The sequence below is a fragment of the Moschus berezovskii genome, chromosome 27 (genome assembly GCF_049115385.1).
Source record: "Moschus berezovskii isolate FMDL1 chromosome 27, NW_MosBer_1.0, whole genome shotgun sequence".
Classification (NCBI taxonomy): domain Eukaryota; kingdom Metazoa; phylum Chordata; class Mammalia; order Artiodactyla; family Moschidae; genus Moschus; species Moschus berezovskii.
In genome coordinates, this window is record NC_142486.1 from 37514767 (window position 1) to 37541803 (window position 27037).

The window sequence follows — 27037 nt, forward strand, 5'->3', positions numbered from 1 at the left end:
ATCTGGAAAGTGTTCATCCACAAGGGGTGCAAAGAACATCTGGCCTCAGTGCCCAGACTTGACAAGGTCCGACGTCATTCACACGCAGGCTCGTGAGGCAGTGGCTCATGAGTCCCCTGCTGCTGGGCCCAGGTGAGAAATCAGCTCCCCCAACAGAAGCTCCAGCTTTTCTAGGAGACTCTGATGGGCCTCTGGGCTTCCCTAGTGGCTCAGAGGTAAAGAAGCCACCTGCCAATGCAGGAGATGCGCGTTTGATCCCTGGGTTGGAAAGATTCTCTGGAGAAGGAAATGGCAACCCACTCCACTATATTCTTGTCTGGGAAAGTCCATGGAACAGAGGAGCCTGGAAGGCTTCAGTCCATGGGGTCAAAAAGAACTGGACTCGACTTAGTGACTCAACAACAACAGCAGCAGCAGCAGTGGGACTGTGAAAGCACCAGAGCCTGATGAAACGGGAGAAAGAACTTCGCCCCAAGTCGATGCCACACGTTGCCTACGAGGTACTGAAGTCCCCCCACAGAGCTTCCTGTAGTCACCTCCGGATCTCACCCACCACGCATCAAGGGCTTTCATGACAACTGTTCGTTCCTGTGACCACTAGACCTCTACAGATCAGGCAACTGAGTGACGGGGAAGTTAAGAAACCTGCCTCAGAGTCGGCTTCATTCAGCTCAAAGGTGGAAGGAGAGAGACTGCAGGTGACCAGTCCATGGGACTTTCATGAGTTACTCTTGGAAAAGTCATACATCACTCTGATGTTCCGTGTGCTCAGTTGCGTCTGACTCTTTGCAACCCCGTGGACTGTAGCCCACCAGGCTCCTCTGTCCAAGGGATTTCCCAGGCAAGGATACTGGAGTGGGGATGCCATTTCCTCCTCCAGAGGATATTCCTGATCCAGATATCAAACCCACATCTCCTGGGTCTCCTGCATTGGCAGCCAGATTTTTGTTTGTTTGTTTTTACCACTGAGCCACCTGGGAAGCCCTACATCACTGCCAACTTTCCATTGGCCGGAACTCAGTCACATGGTCCATTAAACCACAAGGGATGCTGGGAAATGGCACTAGTGGTAAAGAACCTGCCTGTCAATACAGACGATATAAGAGATGCAGGTTCGATCCCTGGGTCAGGAAAATCACCTGGAGGAGGGTGTGGCAATGCACTCCAACATTCTTGCCTAGAGAATCCCATGGACAGAGGAGCCTGTCCATGGCTACAGTCCATGGGGTTGCAAAGAGTCGGACATGATTGAAGCAACTTATTATACAGGTACATGAGACCAAAGGGGAAAAGGCATGGGTTTTTGGCAAATTCAGAGCTGTTTCTACCACAGACACTAAGCAACACCCTGGGTGCTCTAATGAGTCTGGGAAGCCAGATTAAAAAATGGACTCTATCACCTTTCAATCATCCATCTCGTCCACTCCCAGAGTTACGATGAAATCTTTCAGATCTATCCCTGGACAGTGTTCAGAGGAAGAGGATGCGGTGGTGAAAGTAATCGATGACTCTGGAGTTGTCTGGATTTTGCTCAAATGTAAAACTGACGGACCATTTACTGACAACTTGCTCTGTACTAGGCTCTGTACTCCCACACTATAACTGCTTTATCTCATGTAATCCTCACCGTCATGGGTTTCCCTGATGGCTCAGATGGTAAAAAAGAAAAAAAAATCTGCCTGCCAATGCAAGAGATGTGGGTTTGATCCCTGGGCCGGGAAAATTCCCCTGGAGAAGTAAATGGCAACCCACACCAATATTCTTGCCTAGGAAAATCCAATGGACGGAGTAGCCTGGTGGGCTACAGTCCATGGGGTTGCAAAGAGTCAGACAGGACAGAAGTGACTGAGCACGCACGCACGTGTTGATGGTGTCAGATTGTAACAATGACTGTCCCCGTCTCACAGAAGCAGAGGTGCTGAGAGGTCACACAGCAATCCCAAGAGAACTGGAAATCTCATCCAGGTGAACCTGATCTCAAGTGTTTGCCCCACCGGCTTTTACATGTTTGTGCTTTTTTCTTCCCCTTAGTATGATTCTGTTTTGAGAAATAGGGTTTGTACCTTCCAGTCATATTATTTAAACCACAGCATTAGCTCACTCGGAAAGGAAAATATTTTCATAAAATATTCAGTACATGAAATATGAAAGAAAAGAAATATATCCACAGGAAAGTCACTAATCAAAGTGATTTTCTCATCCAGTTGCCTTACGTGACTGGTGTTCTAGTCAGAACACGAAAGAAACAAAGGGCGGATGGCTGACAATCCCACACTTATCACACGGAGCTGCCTGGAATGCTCTCAGCTTCAAACAAACAGACTTCCAGTTCCAGAAGGAGAGATGCGCGCGTGGTCGCATTCCTTACTCAGAATGATTCCGGGAGCCATCCGTGGGGACCCAGGGGTGCTTGTCACCCACGTCTGGGACTGCATTGCTACGAGGCTGCCAGTCTCTTTACCTGCACGGTGAGATGGAACACTGAGATGGGTGGTCATCAAGTAGCCTGGTTTCCTTCTCAGAGAATTTGCAGAAGAGAATCACGAGGGACCAAGCTGTACTTTCCCTACTGTTTCCTGGTTTGCTTTCTCTTTTGGGGTTTGGGGAATTTTTCCCCCCCGGTTGTAATGTGCGCCTAATTTTAAAAACACCTGGAATCAGAATGTGTTTTTAAATCAATACTGTGTTGTTTCTGGTCTCCATCCCCTCCCCCTCTCTCCAAAATCTGGCACCATGAAAGTGAGACTGTGATTTATAACCCTTGAGATCTGAGATGGGGGGAGCAGAGCACATAGTACTAACTGGCTCAGGACCGGAGTGTCCACCTCTCTCGTTCACCCTGCAGGCCTAATCCTGTGACTGCAAATTGGCCACCCATGGAGGCTTTGAGCAGCAGATCCTAAGGGCAGGGGCTGGCTCACTCAAATTAAAAATACACACCAAGCTAAAGAAGAGAGCAAAGCCAACAACCATTTTCAAAAATAAGACTACATTTTAAATATTCATTTGAATGTATAGTAATAAACGATTACACATTTTAATCTGTTTTCTGTTTGACAATACTTCATTTGCAGACTCTTCATAGCTTTTAAAAACAGACGCAGAGTCCAGATCCCCACAGCATGAAATTTTTCACGTTCTCTAATTTGCAGCAATGTATTTGTGTTAAATTTAGTCTACAAGTCGCCCTAGGGTGCGCTGGCACTGGGTGGCTGAGAAGCCACCTGTGGCTTGAGCCCAGGCATTACATGGGGCTGTGGATCAATCCTGGGACTAGGTTGCCTCTGCAGTGGACAGACTGTCCCCCGAGACATAAGCAACTGGAGCTCTGCTTAGTACTTGTGTTAGAGACAGCTACCATCCCTTTTCCCCTTCAAGTTCACAGACTACATTACCCAGCCTCCCCTGCAGTTCAGTGGGACCACGTGACTGAGTTCTGGCCAATGGGAGGTGGCAGAAGTGATGTATGACTTTTCCAAGCATGGCCCTTAACAAGTTCCCTGAATGGTCACCTGTGCTCTTCCTGGTTCCATCTTCCAGTTGAATGAAGCTGATTCCCAGACAACTTTGCAACTCCACTGTTCCTCAATTGCATGATTTATAAAATGGGGGCAAACATAGAATCCACTATTGGACTTGTTTTGAGGAATACTTAATGAAGTAAAAACAAGACTGCAGAACTTAGCAGTTGACCTTAAGGACTGTGAAATCAAAGTTTAAGGCTTTGCTTCACAGTCATGCAACTCAAGGGCAAGTTTTTTAACCTCTCCATCTATTTCCCATCCTCTAAAATAGGGATAACAAAACTCCCTGGATAGTAATGTGGTGGAAGTAATTTTTAGAATGCTTAGAATATAATAAACCTGCCACCTAGTGAGTCCTATGTAAGTCTTACCTGCTACGAATACTATTACTACTGCTGCTACTAGTGCTATCATAATAATTACTATGCTTAGAAGAGTGTCTGGTACATAGTACTATTCATAAATGTTGTTGTTCAGTTGCTCAGTTGTGTCCAACTCTTTTGTGACCCCATGGACTGTAACCCATCACGCTCCTCTGTCCATGAGATTTCCCAGGCAAGAATACTGGAGTAGATTGCCATTTCCTTCTCCAGGGAATCTTTCTGACCCAGGGATCAAACCCGCATCTCCTGCACTGCAGGCAGATTCTTTACCATCTGAGCCACCAGGGAAGCCCATCCATCACCATTTCTGTAAAACACCTGTAACAATAGACTCTACCAGAATTCAGTGAAATAATAGGTACAAAGCCTTATCGTGGTACCTAGGACTGAAAACACATAAGCCTTGAATAATCTCTGGTCCTATTCAATGCCACATGTGCTCTGGGGGGAAAGAAGGCTCAGAGGGTCAAGACCAGACTCTGGGCACGGATGATGTAACAAAGGAGGTAGAGACAATTGAAGAAATGCACCAACACCACACTTCACCTTTTCCATAATATGAGCTGGATACCATCCAGTTCTGGACTTTGACCAGCTGGAATCAGAAGGCAATCCAGAGCCAAGAATGGAGAGAGTTCCTAACATGGAAACTTAGACCCAGAAAGTGTCCCTACAGAGGACTCAGTGGGTCCACAGATTTGGATAAGAAAAAATAAAATTTTACTTCCAGAAACCTCTAATTGTAATCTAGCATTCCCTTTGGTGGGGCTTCTCCAGTGCTCAGATGGTAAAGAATCTCTGCAATGTAGGAGACCCAGATTCAATCCCCAAGTCAGGAAGATCCCTTAGAAGGGGGAATGGCTACTCACTCCAGTGTTCTTGCCTGGAAAATCCCATGGACAGAGGAGCCTGGCAGTCTCCATGGGGCTGCAGAGTCAGACATGACTTAGTGAGTAACTGGGTTCATTCCCTTTAGAATCACTTTGTCCACAAAAGTGCATATAGTCAAAGCCATGGTTTTCCAGTAGTCACGTACAGATGTGAAAGCTGAACCATAAAGAAGGCTGAATGCTAAAGAATTGATGCTTTTGAATTGTGGTGCTAGAGAAGACTCTTGAGAGTCCCTTGGACTGCAAGGATATCAACCCAGTCAGTTTTAAAGGAAATCAACCCTGAATATTCTTTGGAAGGACTGATGCTGATGCTGAAGCTCCAATACTTTAGCCAGCTGATGAGAAGAGCCGACTCATTGGAAAAGGCCCTGATGCTTGGAAAGATTGAAGGCAAAAGGAGAAGGGGGCAGCATAGGATGAGATGGTTATATAGTATCACTGACTCAATGGACATGAATTTGAGCATGGTTCGGGCGAGAGCAGAGGACAGAGGAGCCTGGCATGCTGCAGTCCATGGGGTCGCAAGAAGTCAGACGCTACTTAGCCACTAAATACAACAATAAATTCCCTTTAATTACAAATATAAGCAGCAATTCACAGTAGAATTACCAGTACCTGTGAGTTTGTCACCTGCAGAGTCCACAGAATTTTTCAGTCATGACATTATAATTGTCATAGATATCTCAAAATGTCATAAGCTTGTTGCTGTTTCCAAGTTACAGTAATTATTAAATTTGTTATTCAATGTATTAAAAAATAAAACAACAATTTTACTGGATCACATTTATTATTTTAGTAAATGCATTTCAATACACGCGTTTTCCTTAGTGATCCTAATTATTTCATATTATATATTGTAAAACTTTATTCTCAGGTGGTGCTAGTGATAAAAAACTTGCCTGCCAGAGCAAGAGAAGTAAGAGATGCCTGTTCTGTCCCTGGGTCGGGAAGATCCCCTGGAGGAGGGCATGGCAACCCACTCCAGTATTCTTGCCTGGAGAATCCCATGGACAGAGGAGCCTGGCAGGCTATAGTGCATGGGGTTGCAAAGAATCAGACGCGACTGGAGCAACTTAGCACACAGGCACACATTCTCCAAAAAGACCCCCCATTCTCCTCAGATGTCAACAAGACTCATGAAACACAAAAGGTAACAGTTCCTTGGTCTAGGGTCTCGAGGACCCTCAGTTCTACGCAACTGAAGAGGTAGGTCAGGGCTGCAGGCACCTGCCGGTGATCACTCAGGTGTCTTCTGGCAGGCATCCTCCCAAGCCCTCTGCTGCCACATCTATAATGAGGAGCTCACCACATTTTCCCCAAATCCTCCATAGGATTAGTACAAGAATCAAATATGGCGCCGAATGTGACTATACTGGCTGAAAGGAATAGGTTCTGTGTCAACGTGGGGCATTGACCGTATCATGCTTTGGAAACTTAACAGACCCTTCTCTAGCTTCCTCCTGGGGGTCCTGCGTGTGGCTCCCAGGTCCTCCTCCTAGGATGCTACAGAAGGAAAGCTGCCAAGGGCTGTGGGAGGCAGAGACCGTTGGAGGCACTGCTGTCACATTACGAATTGAGTCCTGGCTGGATCCCTTGCTAACAATAGTCTCATCCTTTTGAACCTCTGTTTCCTCTTCTTATGACAGAAAGAATGACTATGGAATAAGAAAAACCCATGCAAAACGTAAAACAGAGAGCCCGCCACGTAACCACAGTGTAGGGTTTTGTGAAGCATAGTGGTTGGGATGACAACAGAGATGACTATTATCATCATTATCACACAGTGGCAGCTATGTACTACTCATGGAATATCTGTGTGAGCCTCACATTTCCAAACCCCTTCCCTGTGGGTGCAGTGGGACACATTTTAGCTGGTGGATTGTGGGTGCAAGTGATGGGTGCCATTTCTGTGCTGAGACAGTGGAAAAGACATGTGAGATTCCCTCATTCTCTTTCCTCCCCGGCCATAGGGATGGCAGAGGTGTGTGCTGACATGGTGGAGCCATAGGATAGAGCAGACTATATCGCTCGATCACTAGGAGAGAGGTTCCCAGGAGAGTCACTCTATGCTCACTGGATGGTCCCCTGAGCAAGAAATAAGCCTCGTTGGGTGAGCCACTGAGATTTCCTGGTTAACCTGCTACTTCAGCACCGCCTAACCTCTCCAGACTAATACATTAACTAAGAAAACCACAAAGAAACAGACAACATCTACATCTTTAATGATGGCAATGGCTAGGTCTACACGAGACACTTAGAATTCAGCACCATCTACAAGGGCATGAATAGATAGTCCACTGGCAAATCTGGGGAGATTCTAGTCCAAAGACTGAATATAGTCCAAGGAGAGATGCTCAGAGGTCACTCACTCCGGTGTCTGCATTCCATCTGAAAACCCTGCTGACCCAGGACAGCATTTACTCATTAGAAGTGAGGTAGATTCCCAAGACACAATGTCTGTAGATGTTAGCTGAACCACCAAGGTGCTATTCCTACACACCATTCTGTCTCCTTCCCACCAAAGGTTCACGGAACTCTTGAGCAATGCAAAAAGCTCTGAGTATCCATGTTGCCCCCAGTATGTAAGGAGGAGGGCGTGGAGGACCAGAATCCCTGTCTATGGCGCCACTCGGGATGGTACAGGGGCAAAGTATAAGGCGTAATTAACACATTTCAAACCAGCATGTAAAACGTGTCAGCTGTTTTGAGTGTTAATTAATATTTTTGCAAACTAATTACATTAGAATGACAAGGCCAGGAAGACATTGAAAGAGTTTACCAATTTTGTTCCGCTCCTCTTGTTTAACTGGCTACATGGATTACCACTTTATTCAATTTTTATTTTTTTTTAATTTACCAGAAATGATCTAAACACTATGCTATTTCACAGCTATCATCATTTATTCATAGCTCAATAGAGGAAGCCAGAATAGCAATAACTCTTTCTTTTTTTTCTCCTCCTAATTGTCATTCTGGGGAGATAAGTGGGATATCAGCCTCGAGTCAAGCTACATTAGTGCTGAGAAGCAGGCTCAGTCGTGAAGTTTCTCCAGTGTGTGCTAGCATCATTTGTCATGAGAGGTTTGTGCTGAGCAATCAGACTGTAACCCAAGGGGGTATTCAAGCCTGCTTCCCCCATCTTAGCTGGGCTGCTGGTGCCAAAGGCAAATTGCCTAGAATCAAACACTAACTCTGCCTGCTAGCCGTGAGGCCGTGAATGGGTCCCATCAACTCTTCTGAGCCTTGGTTTTCTCACCCATTAAATGAAGGTTATTTACGTGAATACTTATCCACCCAAGTCTGCTGGAAAGAAGAAATGAGGTAATCCATATAAAATTCTCAGCACTGTGCCTGGCAGGCAGCGGACATCCAATAACTGCCGGCTACTCTCACGGCTGCCACCACCACCATCACCAAGGGTCTTCTTTCCTGCTGCCCCTACAGTCAGGTGCCGATCCATGTGTCCAGTGGATTTCCCAATTCTCCCACCCATCCCTCACCTGCATGCACAGTAAACCCAAGGCAGTTTCTCTGCTGTTTGCCAAACTTGTCCAGATTATTACAATAAGCACCGTGGTATCCAGGGATACGACCCCCAACGCCTCTTACTGACCTTAACGCTAGGGCACAGGGTTGGGTGGGAGAGAAGGATGACTTGATCACCCCCTTTAGGTGTTCACTCTCTCCTTTGAATCCTCCTCTATTTTAGAACTTGAATAAAAAGCATCTGTTCATCCATCTGTGTATTTTATTAGGTTTTGGGCTCTATGAGAGCGGGAGATGTGTTTTATTCGTTTTTCATGTGTGTGTGTGCTAAGTCACTTCAGTCGTGTCCGACTCTTTGCGACCCCATGGACTGCAGCCCTCCAGGCTCCTCTGGCCATGGGATTCCCCAGGCAAGAAAACTGGAGTGGGTTGCCATGCCCTCCGCCTGGGAATCTCTCTGACTCAGGGATCAAACCAGGGTCTCCTGCATTACAGGTGGATTCTTTACTATCTGAGCCACTGGGCTCTAAAAAAAAATAGTGATGTAAAAATAGATGCCCTTTCCACTTGCTGAACCAAAGAGATCCATTTGCTAATGTATATGTGGCCCACAGGTTTCCAGAGCCTCTGAGCCCAGGCTGATTCCAGCCACAATCCCTCTTCACTCTTGTTCACTAGCATTTCTATGATTCTCTCAGGGGCAGCTCACAGTTCCCCATATGGAGCTTCTCCTTCTCTGGCCTGTTACAAACCTTAGCCTTTGGCCTCAGTTTCCACAGCCAGTTGAATTCCTACCACCCAGGCTGATTCTGAACATCCCAACACTCCCCTTCAACTGTCACATCTTTAAGCCTCCTCCATGGAAGCCCCACCCCCGTGGATCAGTCCATTTCTCCTGTGCCATTGATAAAGATGGGTTAAACTGTTGGAGTGATGTGACATTACAGACCCTGGCAGGCTGGAGCCTCTGCTGTTGGGTCTAATTTGGTGCATCGAGTCTGAGAGCTGGAGTGAGATGTGAGCCCGGAGCACACCGTTAGATCTTAAGTAGTCAGAAGGTTGGAGTGTATAATGCTATGGAAATAAATGGTGTCAAAACTGTAGGAAATAATTTATGGTGTGGGAATGGGTGCTGTGATCACAGGGCCCTCACGACATCTTGAAACAGAGAGTCGACAAGGTTGGCTGAGCAGTGGCAGGGGAAGGTGGGCAGGAGGGAGGGAGAAGAGGAGAGGCTGGGTTTTTTTCTCACGGGAGTTGGGAGTCTCTGAGAAATGGGAGGTGACTTAGGCTTTAAGCTTGTCACTTCAGCTGACTTTGGGGTCTGAGAGTCATGGATGAGATTCTTGATCCCCTTCCTATGATCTCAGTGATTTGCTTAATTAAGAAACTTGAACCTTGGTTTGCTCATCTGTAAAATAGGAAAAATACTAGTACTCACTACGTAGGGCTCTTGTAAGGGTAAAATTAAATTTTATAAGTTATATAAAATATCCTGGAGAGTGCCTCGCATATAGTCAGATACTAATTAAGACCCAACGGACTTTTTCTTTCCCTTTAGTTACTCTTTTTCATTAACCTCATTGCAATGTACAAGTGGTGAGATTATTATAACTCATCCTCAAAAGCTCAGAGTAAGAGAAACCAAATTTTTTCTGATACAAGCAATAGAAAGAGAATTTTTTGACTGCTCGCCTTTCTAAGGGACCTACACTTAATTTCCAAGGAGTGACGTGTTTCTGGAAGACTCAAGACCTGATGCATCCATTTGGTTTGGAGACTATGAACTGGTTTTAGTTGACACCCTGCTCTTTCCTACTATACATCAGAATGGGCTCCCAAGAACCCTAACAAAATAACTACAGTTCAGTTCAGTCGCTTAGGCATGTCCGACTCTTTGCGACCCCATGAATCACAGCACGCCAGGCTTCCCCGTCCATCACCAACTCCCAGAGTTCACCCAAACTCATGTCCATCAAGCCTGTGATGCCATCTGCTGCTGCCGCTGCTAAGTTACTTCAGTCGTGTCCGACTCTGTGTGACCCCATAGACGGAAGCCCACCAGGCTCCCCCATCCCTGGCATTCTCCAGGCAAGAACACTGGAGTGGGTTGCCATTTCCTTCTCCAATGTGTGAAAGTGAAAAGTGAAAGTGAAGTCGCTCAGTCGTGTCCGACCCTTAGCGACCCCACAGACTACAGCCAACCAGGCTCCTCCATCCATGGGATTTTCTAGGCAATAGTACTGGAGTGGCTTGCCATTGCCTTCTCCGGGTGATGCCATCTAGCCATCTCATTCTCTGCCGTCCCCTTCTCCTCCCGCCCCCAATCCCTCCCAGCATCAGAGTCTTTTCCAGTGAGTCAACTCTTCGCATGAGGTGGCCAGAGTATTAGAGTTTCAGCTTCAGCATCAGTCCTTCCAATGAACACCCAGGATTGATCTCCTTTAGAATGGACTGGTTGAATCTCCTTGCAGTCCAAGGGACTCTCAAGAGTCTTCTCCAACACCACAGTTCAAAAGCATCAATTCTTCGACGATCAGCTTTCTTCACAGTCCAACTCTCACATCCATACATAACCATTGGAAAAACCATAGCCTTGACTAGATGGACCTTTGTTGGCAAAGTAATGTCTCTTCTTTTTAATATGCTGTTTAGGTTGGTCACAACTTTCCTTCCAAAGAGTAAGCATCTTTTAATTTCATGGCTGCAATCAGCATCCGCAGTGATTTTGGAACCCCAAAAAATAAAGTCTGACACTGTTTCCACTGTTTATCCATCTATTTGCCATGAAATGATGGGACCACATGCCATGATCTTAGTTTTCTGAATGCTGAGCTTCAAGCCAACCTTTTCACTCTCCTCTTTCACTTTCATCAAGAGGCTTTTGAGTTCCTCTTTACTTTCTGCCATAAGGGTGGTGTCGTCTGCATATCTGAGGTTACTGATAATTCTCCCGGCAATCTTGATTCCAGCTTGTGCTTCTTTCAGCCCAGTGTCCCTCATGATGTACTCTGCATATAACTTAAATAAGCAGGGTGACAATATACAGCCCTGACATACTCCTTTTCCTATTTGGAACCAGTCTGTTGTTCCATGTCCAGTTCTAACTGTTGCTTTCTGACCTGCACTTAAATAAACTGCCTGCTTAAGGTGTGGGTCCGCCATGATGCAAAATCACCAAAGCACATTTTCAAAGCCACGGGTCTCAAGCTAAACTTCTAGTTATTTATTTATGCGCTTACTTTATACAAGAGAGACACAGGGCTGTGTGAGGAAGCAAAATAACAGCTGTGGATCATTTGTTCTGTGCCAGGTACTGTCTTTGGATTATGAAATTTTCAAATTCAAATCGATCTTTCGGGGGGGTGGGGGTGGTTTTCATTCTTGCCATTGTACGGATAAGAGACCCGTTCATCAGTGAAGTGACTTGACCGCAGGCACATAACTTATAAACTGTGGACCCATGATTCTTATCCCATCTCGAAGACTCCGAAGCGCGCAGCTTTCCCACTGTAACCCTCTCTGCGCAGTAGCTCAACTTTCTCCTATAAACTGCTCTCACTTCTCAAGTGACTTGGAATAGCCAGGACTGGCCTTTTGTTCACAGTGAAAGAAATTCAGTCTCTCCCCAAAAGTTCTGGCTTCTCTCCAACTGGGCCAGAGTATTCAGAGGCTCTGTAACCACTGGATCTGCTTTTCTGAGACTCAGGGTTGAAACAAGAAAAATGCATGATTCCTTGGCCTGGGTTCAAGTTTCCTTCGAGATGGACACAAAAGGATTAGTGGAAGCAAGATTCCATGTACCTTTCTCTGAGGCCACCAGGTTCCGCCACCTGCACTGCCTCCCACTGCAATTATTTGGGATAGCGAGACTGTAATATCAATCAATCTCACTTCGATTGCTTTGCCATGAAATAGGAGCCGGCCAATTTGTCAAAATTGAGGCCCTCCACGGAGTTTATATTGCCATTAAACTATCAACAGGAAATCATTAAGGTGAGGCAAGAAACCAACTGGTAACTGAAAAGAAATGATTTTTTTTTTTTTTCAAACATCCTTGCCTACAATCTCCTTTGTCTGGCTGTCAGTGCAGCCACCGCGGGGCTGGGTCTCAGATCTCTGAGCCGCCCTGTAGTCGGTGGTGGAGAGAACTCAGACGCAGGCATTGCAATCCAGTGGCTGCGCCCAGGTTACTTGGTTCTCTCGCAGCAGGGCAAGCTGCGTGACGACAAACAGGGGGGATGTGTATGCATTTGTGCGATAAAACAGGCTTAATGATTCCGAAGGGGAAAGAGTCCAGGAGATGCACAGTAGCAAGTCAGGAACAAAATGGAACCATGCAGGGCCAATTAATGTGCAAATATGTGTGTGCTGAACTCGCATTCCATTCATCATGTGGACATGAAAATTGGGCCATTTATCTGTTATATTATGTATGTGACATCTTAGTTTGGTTCTTACAGGCTGCTTGGGGACAAAGGGCCATGTGCTTTGCGGCAAGCAGAGGGAATTTAAGATAAATTCTTCAGCTGTCATAAACATTGCTGGGCAGAATTTGGTCAGAAGATAAAGCTCTTTCCTCTGCAGGGTTTTAACATTTCTCAATAGTCCATGTGCCATCTTATTAAAACTGTGTGTGGGGCGGGGAGGGGTGGCATATGCCATGAAAAATTATTGGCACAAACAGCTTGCCGTCATGTTTTCAAAGTCCAGATTTAGCAAACGTTATTCACATATTCACTGTCAATCTGCAGAGAGAAAGGGAACTGGCAAAGCCATTCATTCTCGCTGCTTCTGTGGGTTTGTAATTCTTCTCGTCTGACTTTACCAACGTCTCCTCCACAGGTGGGGTTTGTTCTGTTTAAATTACAACTGTTTGTCTGTACTTAAAGGGGAAAAAAGGAAAGTCATTTGAGAAGGAAAAGGACCTCACAGAAGCACTTTCTCAGAACCACTATTATTTACCTAACAGAGCATGCCATGAATATGGATCACACATTAAATAATGGTGATCGCTTGCTTTGATGAATTGCCATTAGAAATTCAATTAATAAAAGGTTACCTCCCTGCAGTAGTGCAAAAAATATGATCTGGCTCCAACAATTATAACTTAGCCTTGGAAACACTGGTTAGGAGAAAGGGAAAGCTTTGTGTGCATGTTTTAAACCTGTTCCATATGTGACATAGGATTCTGGAATTGAATGAATGAAAAAATGGGTGATGAATGGGTGAGCTTAGGCTATTTTTGATCTACAGTTTTGTCTCTATGCTGAGAGCTCTACACTTCCTCATCCCCTTGTTTTCATTATCTTGTGTAATACTTTTTATGCTGTGTTTTTTTGTTTTTGTTGCTGCTTTTTGTTTTAACCAGGTAGCTTCATTGTTTTCCTTGGTATACAAATTATATACCATAAGGTACACTCATCTTAGGTGCTGCTGTGCTAAGTCGTATCCAACTCTGTGCGACCCCATAAATGGTAGCCTACCAGGCTCCGCCGTCCCTGGGATTCTCCAGGCAAGAACACTGGAGTGGGCTGCCATATCCTTCTCCAATGCGTGAAAGTGAAGTCACTCAGTCGTGTCCGACTCTTCGCGACCCCATGGACTGCAGCCTACCAGGTTCCTCTGTCTATGGGATTTTCCAGGCAAGAGTACTGGAGTGGGTTGCCACGCAGAGCTCCATAAATTTTACACGTGATGGAACCCTATATAACCATATCTAGATGAAGGTGTTGAATATTCCCATTGCCCAAATGGCTCTCCTGTGTCCTGACCTAAAGGTAACCCAGACTGTTACTTTTATCACCCACTCAGAGGTGGGTGCTGTTTTGTATGCAAGTGAAATCATACGGGATGTATTTTAACTCAACATTAGTACTCTGGGCTTTCCTGGTAGCTCAGTGGTAAAGAATACCCCTGCCAATGCAGAAGACACGGGTTTGATCCCTGATCCAGGAAGATCCCACATGCCACAGAGCAGTTAAACCCTGAGCGCCACAACTACTGAGCCTGTGCTCTCCAGGCTGGGAGCCACAACTACTGAAGCCCACTGGCTGCAGCTGCTGAAGCCCAGCGCACTGGAGCCCAGGCTCCGAAACAAGAAAAGTTAGAGCAATGAGAAGCCAGTGTACCACAACTGCAGAGGAGCCCCTGCTCATCATAATTAGAGAAAAGCTCATGCAGCAGTGAAGACCCAGCACAGTCAAAAATAAACAAAAACTTTTTAAAAAGTCATAATCCCTTGGACTACAAGGAGATCCAACCAGTCCATTCTAAAGGAGATCAGTCCTGGGTGTTCATTGGAAGGACTGATGCTAAAGCTGAAACTCCAATACTTTGGCCACCTCATGTGAAGAGTTGACTCACTGGAAAAGACTCTGATGCTGGGAGAGATTGGGGGCAGGCGGAGAAGGGGACGACAGAGAATGAGATGGCTGGATGGCATCACTGACTCTATGGACATGAGTTTGAGTGAAATCCGGGAGTTGGTGATGGACTGGGAGGCCTGGCGTGCTGTAATTCATGGGGTCACAAAGAGTTGGACACGACTGAGCAACTGAACTGAACTGAACAGAATGTTTAAATATATATATATATATATATATATCTACATTTCATAAAGGCTATTTCCCATATCCATTGATAACTATTTTTGATTAGCATCTTATATTCAATGGTATGACTATATCACAATTTATTCATTATCCTGTTAATGGACATTAAGTTTGTTTCTAGTTTTTGGCTATATAAATAAAGCTTCTATGAAAATTATTATGTACATCTTTTGGTGGCCATTGGGCACACAAGCAGGAGAGGAACTGCTAGAATATTAAACATTATTTCAACTAAGTTTAAAGTATTGCGAGTCTCCAAAACTCCAAATTTTTTTGGAAATAAGGATAACAAAAATCCTGCCATGTGTGATTTCTGTGAAATTGAAAAGTGGCAACATATGTAAAGGTGTTTTATTGTTGATTTTTTGTTTTAAACTGCCAAATGAAGCACAAATGTGAGACTGTTCCTGGGGGGTTGAGGGGCAGAGAAGACAAGTGTGTGAAATATTAGTCCCTCAACAGTAGTGTCTGACTCTTTGTGACCCCATGAACTCTGGCCTGTCAGACTCGTCTGTCCATGGAGTTCTCCAGGCAAGAATCCTGGAGTGGATTGCCACTTTCTTCTCCAGGGGATGGGGATCATAGGAAGCAGGCATCTGTCCATGGTGCTGATCCTAGAGCCCTGAAACATATGCTGCTGCTGCTAAGTCACTTCAGTTGTGTCCGACTCTGTGTGACCCCATAGACGGCAGCCCGCCAGGCTCCCCAGTCCCTGGGATTCTCCAGGCAAGAACACTGGAGTGGGTTGCCATTTCCTTCTCCAATGCATGAAAATGAAAAGTGAAAGTGAAGTCGCTCAGTCGTGTCCGACTTGCGACCCCATGGACTGTAGCCCACCAGCCTCCTCCGTCCATGGGATTTTCCAGGCAAGAGTACTGGATTGGGGTGCCATTGCCTTCTCCAGAGACATATGCAGATATGATCTATTGACAGAAAGCAGAGTCAGCCCTCAAGGAGTGACAGAACTACCATTTGTCAACCCTATTATGCACCAGGCCATGATCTGGGTGGTTTACGTGTTGCTATTCTTATATTGAAATCCTGTCCCCCAAGCTGATGGCTTTAGGAGGTGGGGGGTTGTCTGGAGGTGATTACACCTCAGGAGTGGGGTTAGTTCCCTTGTAAGAAGAGATATTGGATATTCACTGGATACTGGATATTCATTGGAAGGACTAATGCTGAAACTGAAGCTCCAGTCCTTTGGCCACCTGATGTGAAGAGTTGACTCACTGGAAAAGACCCTGATGCTGGGAAATACTGAAGGCAGGAAAAGAAGGGGATGACAGAGGATGAGATGGTTGATAGCATCACCGACTCAACGGACATGAATGTGATCAAACTCCGGGAGATAGTGAAGGACAGGGAAGACTGGCGTGCTGCAGACCATGGGGTCACAGAGTCAGACACGACTGAGCCACTGAACAACAACAAGAAGAGACAGAAGAACTTGCTCTCTCTGCTTCCCTGTCATGTGAGGATACAATAAGATAACTATCTGAAAACCAGAATGAGGGTCCTCAGTGGACACCGGACCTGCCACTACCTTGATCTTGAACTTCCCATCTGTCTAAACTCTGAATAATGATTTTCTGTTGTTTAAGTCCCCCAGTCCGTGAACTAAGACACATGGCATGGAAGTTAATAGCCAGCCCTTTGTACCTTGCTGGACACAATTACAAATCCCAACTCACTCCCTCTCTCATTAGCTGAATTGTTCTAGGAAAATCACTGAGTCTCTCTGAGCCTAAGTTTATTTTTCTGTGAAAAGGGGACTATAATAGCAGATACATCCCAAGATTTCTGTGAGGATTTTATAAGGTGATGCATGTGAAATCTTTACATAGTGCATGGTAAATGGTAGGCACTGGATACATGGAAAGTGGTTCTCTGTTGAGAGTAAATCCAAAAAGTAAACACAGCATGGCCTTTTTAATGCTCTCAGCAACCTTGTGTGATATATTGCCATTCTCACTCTGAAAATGAGGAAAGGAGCTTTGGATGGACACATGATTGGCCCAAGAAATTGCCCCAAGATCATCAGGAAGCAGGTAGCATTAGCAGCTCCTTACTCCACTCCATCCTTTTGTGTCCTGACCTTCTTCTCCTCCCAATGATCTGCCTCAACAGGCATCTAAAGTAACATTCACACCACTCTTGAACCACGTGCCAAGTCGCTTCTGTCGTGTCTGTCTCTTTTTGACCATATGGACTGTAGCCTGTCAGGCTCCTCTGTCCATGAGATTCTCCAGGCAAGAATCCTGGAGTGGGTTGTCATACCCTCCTCCAGGGGATCTTCCCCACCCAGGGATGAAACCGGTGGGGGATGAAACCTGCATTGGCAGGCAGGTTCTTTACCACTAGTGCCACCTGGGAAGCCCAGGGAAACCAGTTTCTGGAACACTTTTGCACAGCAAACTATCCTATCCAAGGATGCAGACATCTGAACTGGTTTCCACTCTTTGCAACAATCTCCCCTCAAGTTTTGTAGAATGCTTCCAGCATCTGCCTTCACATTCCTTATTCCATATGATCCCCTGAGAACCATGCGACGGGTCCAAAGGAGCCAAGTTACCCTCACTGAGTATGTGAGAAAAGTGAGTTTCAGCAGGGAAAGTAATGATGCATGAAGCCACACAGAACCGAGGCTGTGGAGGCCCTGGTCAATGCCTATTGCTCTGTACACCTGGTAACTTGCAGTTGGGATGACAGCTCCATGTCCCTGGGGGTATTTTGCAGGTACCTACTCAGTGATATCATGTACAATTCCTCATGGATGGTCACCCTGCTGTTGACTGCTGATAAGCATCTTTTTAAGTTCTCTACCTACTGTCAGCATCAGTCACAGGCCCCTTACTGCCCCAGAGGGTGAACTGGGAGAGGAAACAGAGGGAGGGAATGGAAACCACCAGAGAGACAGATGGAGGTCTCACGACTGATGCAAGGACTTGTCTCGATGGAGCTAGAATCATCATGTGGACATTCAGACTCTGGAGTCACCAAGACAGAAGCAAGTGGGAGACCCAGCTTTGAGGCCATCCACCATCTTTATCAGGCTACTCAGCACGCAGTCCACAAAGAGGACCAGGGGTGACCCAGTTGGCCCCAAACCCAGCACCGCGGCAGCCACGCAACTGACAACACACGAGACAAATCTCCAGGAGACTGTGCAGAGCAGTCACAACCACAGCACCCGCTTCATGCACCACAAAAGAAAATGGTTTCAGAAAGTCCTCCAAAGAGACAACAAAACCACACTTCCTACCTCAGTTTTGCTGGCAGCCAGGCTTGCTGAAACCTGCAAGTTAAAAGAAAAAAAGACATTAGTATTGATTTAACAAGAAGGTAATTGGATTAATTGTCTTTTTAAAGGAACTGGCATCAATAATTTGTTATGACCCGAGGGGACAATGGGTGGGAAACACACACACATACACACACACGGAGGTGCTTTTTCTTCTATCAAGCACAGGAGCAAGATTTGTTTTTCCAGTCCTGTGAATAAGGTGAAGAGGATAATTAATATTTTCAATACATTATAACAATCTTGCAGGAAGAAAAAGGGGAAGAGCCGTGTGCAGTGCCCACGCACCGAGAATGATTAAATGAACCAAAAAAGCAAAGGCGTTGAAGACACTGAGGGGTATCTTTCCCTAAAAGTTTTGAGTCAGTGTTCTGAAAAGGTACGACTACAAACTACAGAAACTGCAACCTTCTGTTCCAAAATGCCTCAAAACACTCTGAACTAAAGAGTGATGCCTGGCATTGTGCCATGTTCTTTATGTCATCCCCAGAACAACTTTTATTATCCCATTTCATTGCTGAGAGTATTGGGCTTAGAAGAAAAGTAATCTTTTCCAGCTCAGACAGTTATTCAGTAGAAGAAGTTAGATTTAAGCTCAAGAAAAAGTCACAGACTTTCAGGCTCCTACCTACAGCCCATTCTGCACTAAAGGACTTGATTTAGACTCCACCCACCGTGTTCAAGGCGGCTTCCCAGGGGTGGCGCTAGTGGTAAAGAACGTGCCTGCCAATGCAGGAGACATGAGAGGTGGGTTCAATCCCTAGGCGGGGAAGATCCCCTGGAGGAAGGCATGGCAACTCATTCTAGTATTCTCGCCTGCAGAATCCCATGGACAGGGGAGCCTGGCCGCTACAGTCTATAGGGTCACAAAGAGTTGGACACGACTAAAGCAACTTAGCACACACACAGTGAACCAAGTTCATATATGCAGAGAGGGAATCTCCTATCTAGGGGCAGATAGGGTGTTATTTTTCCCCTGATAATCCCAGGAATCCTCTCCCCCACAACTCTCTACTTATACCTGAGACTGACCTGGCCATCCTCAGCCTTATTTTCCTACCAGTCAGCTATGAACTGAGTTGAGTCTACTCCCACTCCAAATTCATGAAGCTCTAACCCTCAATGTGATGGTATTGGGAGGTGAGCCCTTGGGAGATGATCAGGTTTAGATGAGGTCTGAGTGAGGCCCCCAGGATGGGATTAGGGCCTTTTATGAGACACCAGAGTTTGCCTCCTGTCTCTCTCTTCACCTTCTTGCACCAAGAAAAGGCCAGTAAGAAGGTGACCACGTGAAATCCATAGAGAGAACCCTCACCAGACGCAACGCTGCTGGCTCCTTGATGGCGAACTTCCAGCCTCCGGAATTGGGAGAAACAAACCCCTGTTGTTTAATCCACCCAGTCTATACTATTTTGTAACCCAAGTAACCCAAGCTCATTAAGACAAGCCAATGCCAGCTCACAGCTGTGAATCCAACTAATGGCTTAAGAATGCATGGGCTCCTGAGTTAGACGAACAGGCCTGTAGCCCCACCGGCCCGGCTCCCATCACCCTTACTCCCGTGCTCACCCCCAAGGAACTAGACCAGCTCTCGCTGAAGCCATTGGCCCCAGAAGCAGCTGAGGCAGTGCCTGCTTCCCACTGGGCAGCTTTCAGGTGTCATCAGCCTGCTAAACAGGAGGCCAGCCTTTAGACCAACCTCAGCCAAGAAGATGCATTAGTTAGTGTCCTGAGGTTTAGCAAGGCACAAGTCTGGGGGCCAGCCCTGGGGAAACCGCCAGGTGTGATGAACATTGGAGCTCAGGGCCCCCCGCCTTACCTTCCTTTCCCTCCCTGCCCTCAGCCCTTTCCGAGCTGGGGCTGGGAGAGCAGCTGGTCCCCAAAAAAGTAGCCATATCCCTAAAGCCCAAGTGCAGAAAGTGCAGAAGGTCTTGGCTACATAGCTCTGTGTGTGTGTGTATGCATGTGTGTATAAAGTGAAGCATGCCATTCAACAGCTGCAGGCCCCTGGCACCACATGACAGTACAGTTCTCAGTCGCCCTCTCTAACTTCCTCCGCTTCATAATCTTAGCCTGAGTCTCCTAACGTGCATTTTGGGTCACACGACCCCTTTCATTCCTCCCTATTAGGCAAACCCACTTCTTGCATCTTCCTTAGGTAAACACACCAACAAAGAGGAGTAGGCGTGGCTGTTCATGGAAGCACTGTTGGTGATAACAAGACTCTTCTAAAACATTTTTAAATTTATTTAAATGGGAGGATTACTACTTTACAATATCATGATTTTTTTGCCACACAGCAGTACAGATCGAGCACAGGCATACAAGTGTCACTCACCCTCATCCTGAACCCCCCCATTCCCTCCCACCCTGTCTGTCCAGGCTGTCCACAGAGCAGTATCTTTAGGTGCCCTGTGTCACGCATCAAATTCCCACTGGCTATCTACTTTCCATATGGGAATATATACATTTCAATGCAATTCTCTCAAATCATCCCACCCTCTCTGTCTCCCACAGAGTCCAAAAGTCTGTTCATTACATGTGTCGCCTTTGCTGCCCTGCACGTAGGATTGTCGGTACCAGAACAGCAAAGGACATTTCTAAAACACTGTTAAAGCCATTTGCATTCAAATTATGAAAGCAAAGAATGGTTCCAGCGAAACACAACACATGTAACCTGGATGTGGCTGCTGGACTGCCAGTTTCCGATGCTCTAAGCCAAATCAATTACAATCCAGCCACATTATAAAATAGTATGCTACAACCAGAATGAATGGGCTGAATCCCAATACTTTGACATGAAAAATTCTACAACACATACTGCTAATGGACACGAAAAGATGGAGAACAGCACGCACACAATGTTGTTGTTTAAACGCTAAGTCATATCTGTCTCTGCTGCGACCCCATAAATTGTAGCCCATCAGGCTTCTCTGTCCATGGGATTCTCCAGACAATAATACTAAAAGGGACTGCCATTTCCTTCTCCAGCATACAATGACACCAATATTCTAAAAAAATTAACTGAAGTACGTAAACATTATGGGGCTTCCCAGGTGGCTCAGGGGTAAAGAATCCTCCTCCAATGCAGGAGATAGAGGAGATGTGGGTTTGATCCCTGGGTCAGGAAGATCCCCTGGAAAAGGAAATGGCAACCCACTCCAGTATTCTTGCCTGGGAAACCCCATGGACAGTGGAGCCTGGAGGGCCACAGTCCATGGGGTCACAAAAGAGTCAGACACGACGGAGTAACTAAGCATAGCACACACATATACATTATATATTCCTATAACTGAGCAGGACCTTATGGGGCCTTCCCAAGACAGACTGCTCCCCATAGCCTCTGCTTTAGCTCCTCTCTGAAGTACCTAGATAACAGTATCTGATGCACATTTCCTGAGATGTTTCACAGATGCTAAAACCCACACCAAATGGAAGAACTTAAGTACTTGATGACCATGAGCACGTAGCCCCCAGACCTACAGGTGCCTGAAGATTGATAATGTTAGCCCCTGAGACATCACCCTGTTAAGTCACCATTAACCAATCAGAGAGCTGTGCAGGAGTTGATCATATACTCTGTGGCTCCCCTCCACCACCCGGCCTTAAAAAATGTCTCGGCTTCCTGCGCAGGCGCAGGAGGGCTGAGAGGAGCTACTCCACATGAGGAGATAACCCTCATCCAAGATAAGGAGCAGCAGCTGCGCTTTGCTGGAGCAGCTGTGAAAGATACCCCATGATCAAGGTAAGAGAAAACCAAATGAGACGGTAGGTATTGCGAGAGGGCATCAGAGGGCAGACACACTGAAATCATAATCACAGAAAACTAGTTGATCTGATCACATGGACCACAGCCTTGTCTAACTCAAAGAAACTAAGCCACACCGTGTGGGGCCACCTAAGACGGGCGGGTCATGGTGGAGAGGTCTGACAGAATGTGGTCCACTGGAGAAGGGAATGGCAAACCACTTCAGTATACTTGCCTTGAGAACCCCGTGAACAGTATCAAAAGGCAAAATGATAGGGTACTGAATGAGGAATTCCCCAGGTCGGTAGGTGCCCAGTATGCTACTGGAGATCAGTGGAGAAATAACTCCAGAAAGAATGAAGGGATGGAGCCAAAGCAAAAACAATACCCAGTGGTGGATTTGACTGGTGATGGAAGCAAGGTCTGATGCTGTAAAGAGCAATATTGCATTGGAACCTGGAATCTTAGGTCCCATGAATTGGAAGTGGTCAAACAGGAGATGGCAAGAGTGAATGTAGACATTCTAGGAATCAGTGAACTCAGATGGACTGGAATGGGTGAATTTAACTCAGATGACCATTATATCTACTACTGTGGGCAGGAATCCCCTGAAAAAATGGAGTAGCCATCATGGTCAACAAAAGAGTCCGAAATGCAGTACTTGGATGCAATCTCAAAAATGACAGAATGATCTCTGTTCGTTTCCAAGGCAAACCATTCAATATTACAGTAATTCAAGCCTATACCCCAACCAGTAATGCTGAAGAAGCCGAAGTTGAATGATTCTATGAACACCTACAAGACTTTCTAGAACTAACACCCAAAAAAGATGTCCTTTTTATTATAGGGGACTGGAATGCAAAAGTAGGAAGTCAAGAAACACCTGGAGTAACAGGCAAATTTGGCCTTGGAGCACGGAATGAAGCAGGGCAAAGGTTAATAAAGTTTTGCCAAGAGAACACACTGGTCATAGCAAACACCCTCTTCCAACAACACAAAAGAAGACTCTACACATGGACATCACCAGATGGTCAACACCGAAATCAGATTGATTATATTCTTTGCAGCCAAAGATGGAGAAGCTCTATACAGTTAGTAAAAACAAGACTGGGAGTTGACTGTGGCTCAGATCATGAACTCCTTATTGCCAAATTCAGACTTGAAGAAACTGGAGAAAACCACTAGACCATTCAGATATGACCTAAATCAAATCCCTTATGATTATACAGTGGAAGTGAGAAATAGATTTAAGGGACTAGATCTGATAGAGTGTCTGATGAACGATGGATGGAGGTTCGTGACATTGTACAGGAGACAGGGATCAAGATCATCCCCATGGAAAAGAAATGCAAAAAAGCAAAATGGCTGTCTGGGGAGGGCTTACAAATAGCTGTGAAAAGAAGAGAAGTGAAAAGCAAAGGAGAAAAGGCAAGATATAAGCATCTGAATGCAGAGTTCCAAAGAATAGCAAAGAGAGATAAGAAAGCCTTCCTCAGCGATCAATGCAAAGAAATAGAGGAAAACAACAGAATAGGAAAGACAAGACATCTCTTTAAGAAAATTAGAGATACCAAGGGAACATTTCATGCAAAGATGGGCTCAATAAAGGACAGAAATGGTATGGATCTAACAGAAGCAGAAAATATTAATAAGAGGTGGCAAGAATACACAGAAGAACTGTACAAAAAAGATCTTCACGACCAAGATAATCACAATGGTGTGATCACTCACCTAGAGCCAGACATCTTGGAATGTGAAGTCAAGTGGGCCTTAGAAAGCATCACTATGAACAAAGCTAGTGGAGGTGATGGAATTCCAGTTGAGCTATTTCAAATCCTGAAAGACGAAGCTGTGAAAGTGCTGCACTCAATATGCCAGCAAATTTGGAAAACTCAGCAGTGGCCACAGGACTGGAAAAAGTCAGTTTTCATTCCAATCCCAAAGAAAGGCAATGCCAAAGAATGCTCAAGCTACCGCATAATTGCACTCATCTCACACACTGGTAAAGTCATGCTCAAAATTCTCCAATCCAGGCTTCAGCAATACGTGAACCGTGAACTTCCAGATGTTCAAGCTGGTTTAAGAAAAGGCAGAGGAACAAGAGATCAAATTGCCAACATCTGCTGGATCATGGAAAAAGCAAGAGAGTTCCAGAGAAATATCTATTTCTGCTTTATTGACTATGCCAAAGCCTTTGACTGTGTGGATCACAATAAACTGTGGAAAATTCTGAAAGAGATGGGACTATCAGACCACCTGACCTGCCTCTTGAGAAACCTGTATGCAGGTCAGGAAGCAGCAGTTAGAACTGGACATGGAACAACAGACTGGTTCCAAATAGGAAAAGGAGTATGTCAAGGTTGTATATTGTCACCCTGCTTATTTAACTTATATGCAGAATACATCATGAGGAACGCTGGGCTGGAAGAAGCACAAGCTGGAATCAAGATTGCCGGGAGAATTATCAATAACCTCAGATATGCAGATGACACCACCCTTATGGCAGAAAGTGAAGAGGAACTAAAAGGCCTCTTGATGAAAGTGAAAGAGGAGAGTGAAAAAGTTGGCTTAAAACTCAACATTCAGAAAACTAAGATAATGGCATCTGGTCCCATCACTTCATGGGAAATAGATGGGGAAACAGTGGAAACAGTGTCAGACTTTATTTTTTGGGCTCCAAAATCACTGCAGATGCTGATTGCAGCCATGAAATTAAAAGACACTTACTTCTTGGAAGGAAAGTTCTGACCAACCTAGATAGCATATTGAAAAGCAGAGACATTACTTTGCCAACAAAGGTCTGTCTAGTCAAGGCTATAGTTTTTCCCGTAGTCATGTATGGATGTGAGAGTTGGACTGTGAAGAAAGCTGATCACCAAAGAACTGATGCCTTTGAACTGTGGTGTTGGAGAAGACTCTTGAGAGTCCCTTGGACTGCAAGGAGATCCAACCAGTCCATTCTAAAGGAGATCAATCCTGGGTGTTCATTGGAAGGACTGATGCTAAAGCTGAAGCTCCAATACTTTGGCCACCTCATGCGAAGAGTTGACTCACTGGAAAAGACTCTGATGATGGGAGGGATTGGGAGCAGGAAGAGAAGGGGACGACAGAGAATGAGATGGCTGGATAGCATCACCGACTCGATGGACATGAGTTTGAGTGAACTCTGGGATTTGGTGACTGACAGGGAGGCCTGGCGTGCTGTGATTCATGGGGTTGCAAAGAGTCGGACATGACTGAGCAACTAAATTGAATTGAGGGCTTCCCTGGTGGCTCAGTGGTAAAGAATCTGCCTGCTAATGCAGAGGACACGGGTTCAATCCCTGGTCCCAGAGGATCACAGTTGCTGTGGAGCAACCAAGCCAGTGTGTGTGCCACAACTACTGAGCCTGTGCTCTAGAGCCTGTGAGCCGAACCAAGAGCAGCCCCCACTCACTGCGCCTAGAGGGAAGCCCTCACAGCGTTGAAGACCCAGCACAGCCAAGAAGCAAATAAGCAAATCCCCCTGAAACCCAACAGGGAGTCTGGGTTATTTTGAGCACTAGCCCACTGGGACTCCTTGCTTGGCACCTGCAATAAACTCTGCACTTTTCTTCACCGCAAGCCAGTGTCGGCAGATGGGGCAGTGGACCTGTCTGGTTTGGCATCATTCCCCCTTCCACACTCACCTCTTCAGTCACACACACACAGATGTACATCTAAAAACATGTCTAGGAGGGTACACATCGAACCAACAAAAGTTTTACCTCTAAGCAGGAATGTGACTGTGGCTTCATGGTTTAAGGAAAGTCATGGGGAATTTTCTGTTTTCTGAATTGTATGAAAATTTTTCATTGAGCATGTATCCATGTATTATTTTCCAAGCTAAACATACATCTAAAATATGATTTAAAAAACAAAGTTTTACTGTTCCCTCAAGGTTAATAAGAGAATCTACAGAAATGTTGGCTTGTCTCATTGCAGGCAGAACTAAAAACAGCTCTCTTTCCCATTCATATATATGATGAGACAGAGGAGATGGTGGGTCATATGGTGATGCAGTAGGGAGTGATGGGGCTTATGGACAACTGGAGATAAACTTCATTTCATTTATGACTTATAATTCTACTTTTACATAAGTATATGGAAATCCTCTTGATGGGGGTAAAAGAGAGTGGAAAGCCTAGCTTTAAACTCAACATTCCAAAACCTAAAATCATGGCCACTGGTTCCATCGCTTCATGGCAAATAGATGGGGAAAAAGTGGAAGCAGTGACAGATTTTATTTTCTTGAGCTCCAAAATCACTGTGGATGATGACTGCAGCCATGAAATTAAAAGACGCTTGCTTCTTAGAAGGAAAGCTATGACAAACCTAGACAGCATATTAAAAAACAGCAGAAACACCATTTTGCTGACAAAGGTCCATCTAGTCAAAGCTATGGCTTTTCCAGTAGTCATGTAAGGATGTGAGAGTTGGACCATAAAGAAGGCTGAGTGCCGAAGAACTGATGCTTTCAAATTGTGCTGGAGACGACCCTTGAGAGTCCCTTGGACAGCAAGGAGATCAAATCCTAAAGGAAATCAACCCTGAATATTCATTGGAAGGGACTGATGCTGAAGCTGAAGCTCCAATCCATTGGCCACTTGATGTGCAGAGCCAGTTCATTGGAAAAGAATGATAGTGGGAAAGACGGAGGGAAGGAGAAGGGGGCAACAGAGGATGAGATGGTTGGATGACATCATTGACTCAGTACATGAGTTTGAGCCAGCTCTGGGAGGTAGTGAAGGACAGGGAATCCTTGCGTGCTGCAGTCCTTGGGGTCACAAAGAGTTGGACATGACTTAGAGATTGAACAATGTAAAGCAAATGTTGAAATTAACTAGAATTCTATATATTGTGTTCAGTGTTGATTTTATGGTCATAATCACATGAGATTCACCTCTGACACAGGGAGCTCAGGGTTATCCAGGAACATGGTACCCACAGACTTTGGGGCCTGTCTGTAATCCACTGTGGCAGGTTGGACAGACAGGATGGGGGAGCCAGTTGGGTGGGGAGGGTTCTTTAAGAGCTGCAGTTGCCAGGCTGAAGCGCTTGGCTTTTATC

At 45.6% G+C, this 27037-nt stretch overlaps 1 protein-coding gene across 1 annotated transcript in view; it reads right to left on the reverse strand.

The window, feature by feature from the left end:
• LOC148773694 (uncharacterized) overlaps positions 1-27037 on the reverse strand; it is a 1710192-nt gene that overhangs the window by 1092042 nt on the left and 591113 nt on the right. Inside the window, exon 4 of the mRNA XM_088833129.1 lies at positions 18163-18195. Coding sequence (XP_088689255.1) covers positions 18163-18195 — 33 coding nt within the window. The remainder of the gene's footprint in view (positions 1-18162; positions 18196-27037) is intronic.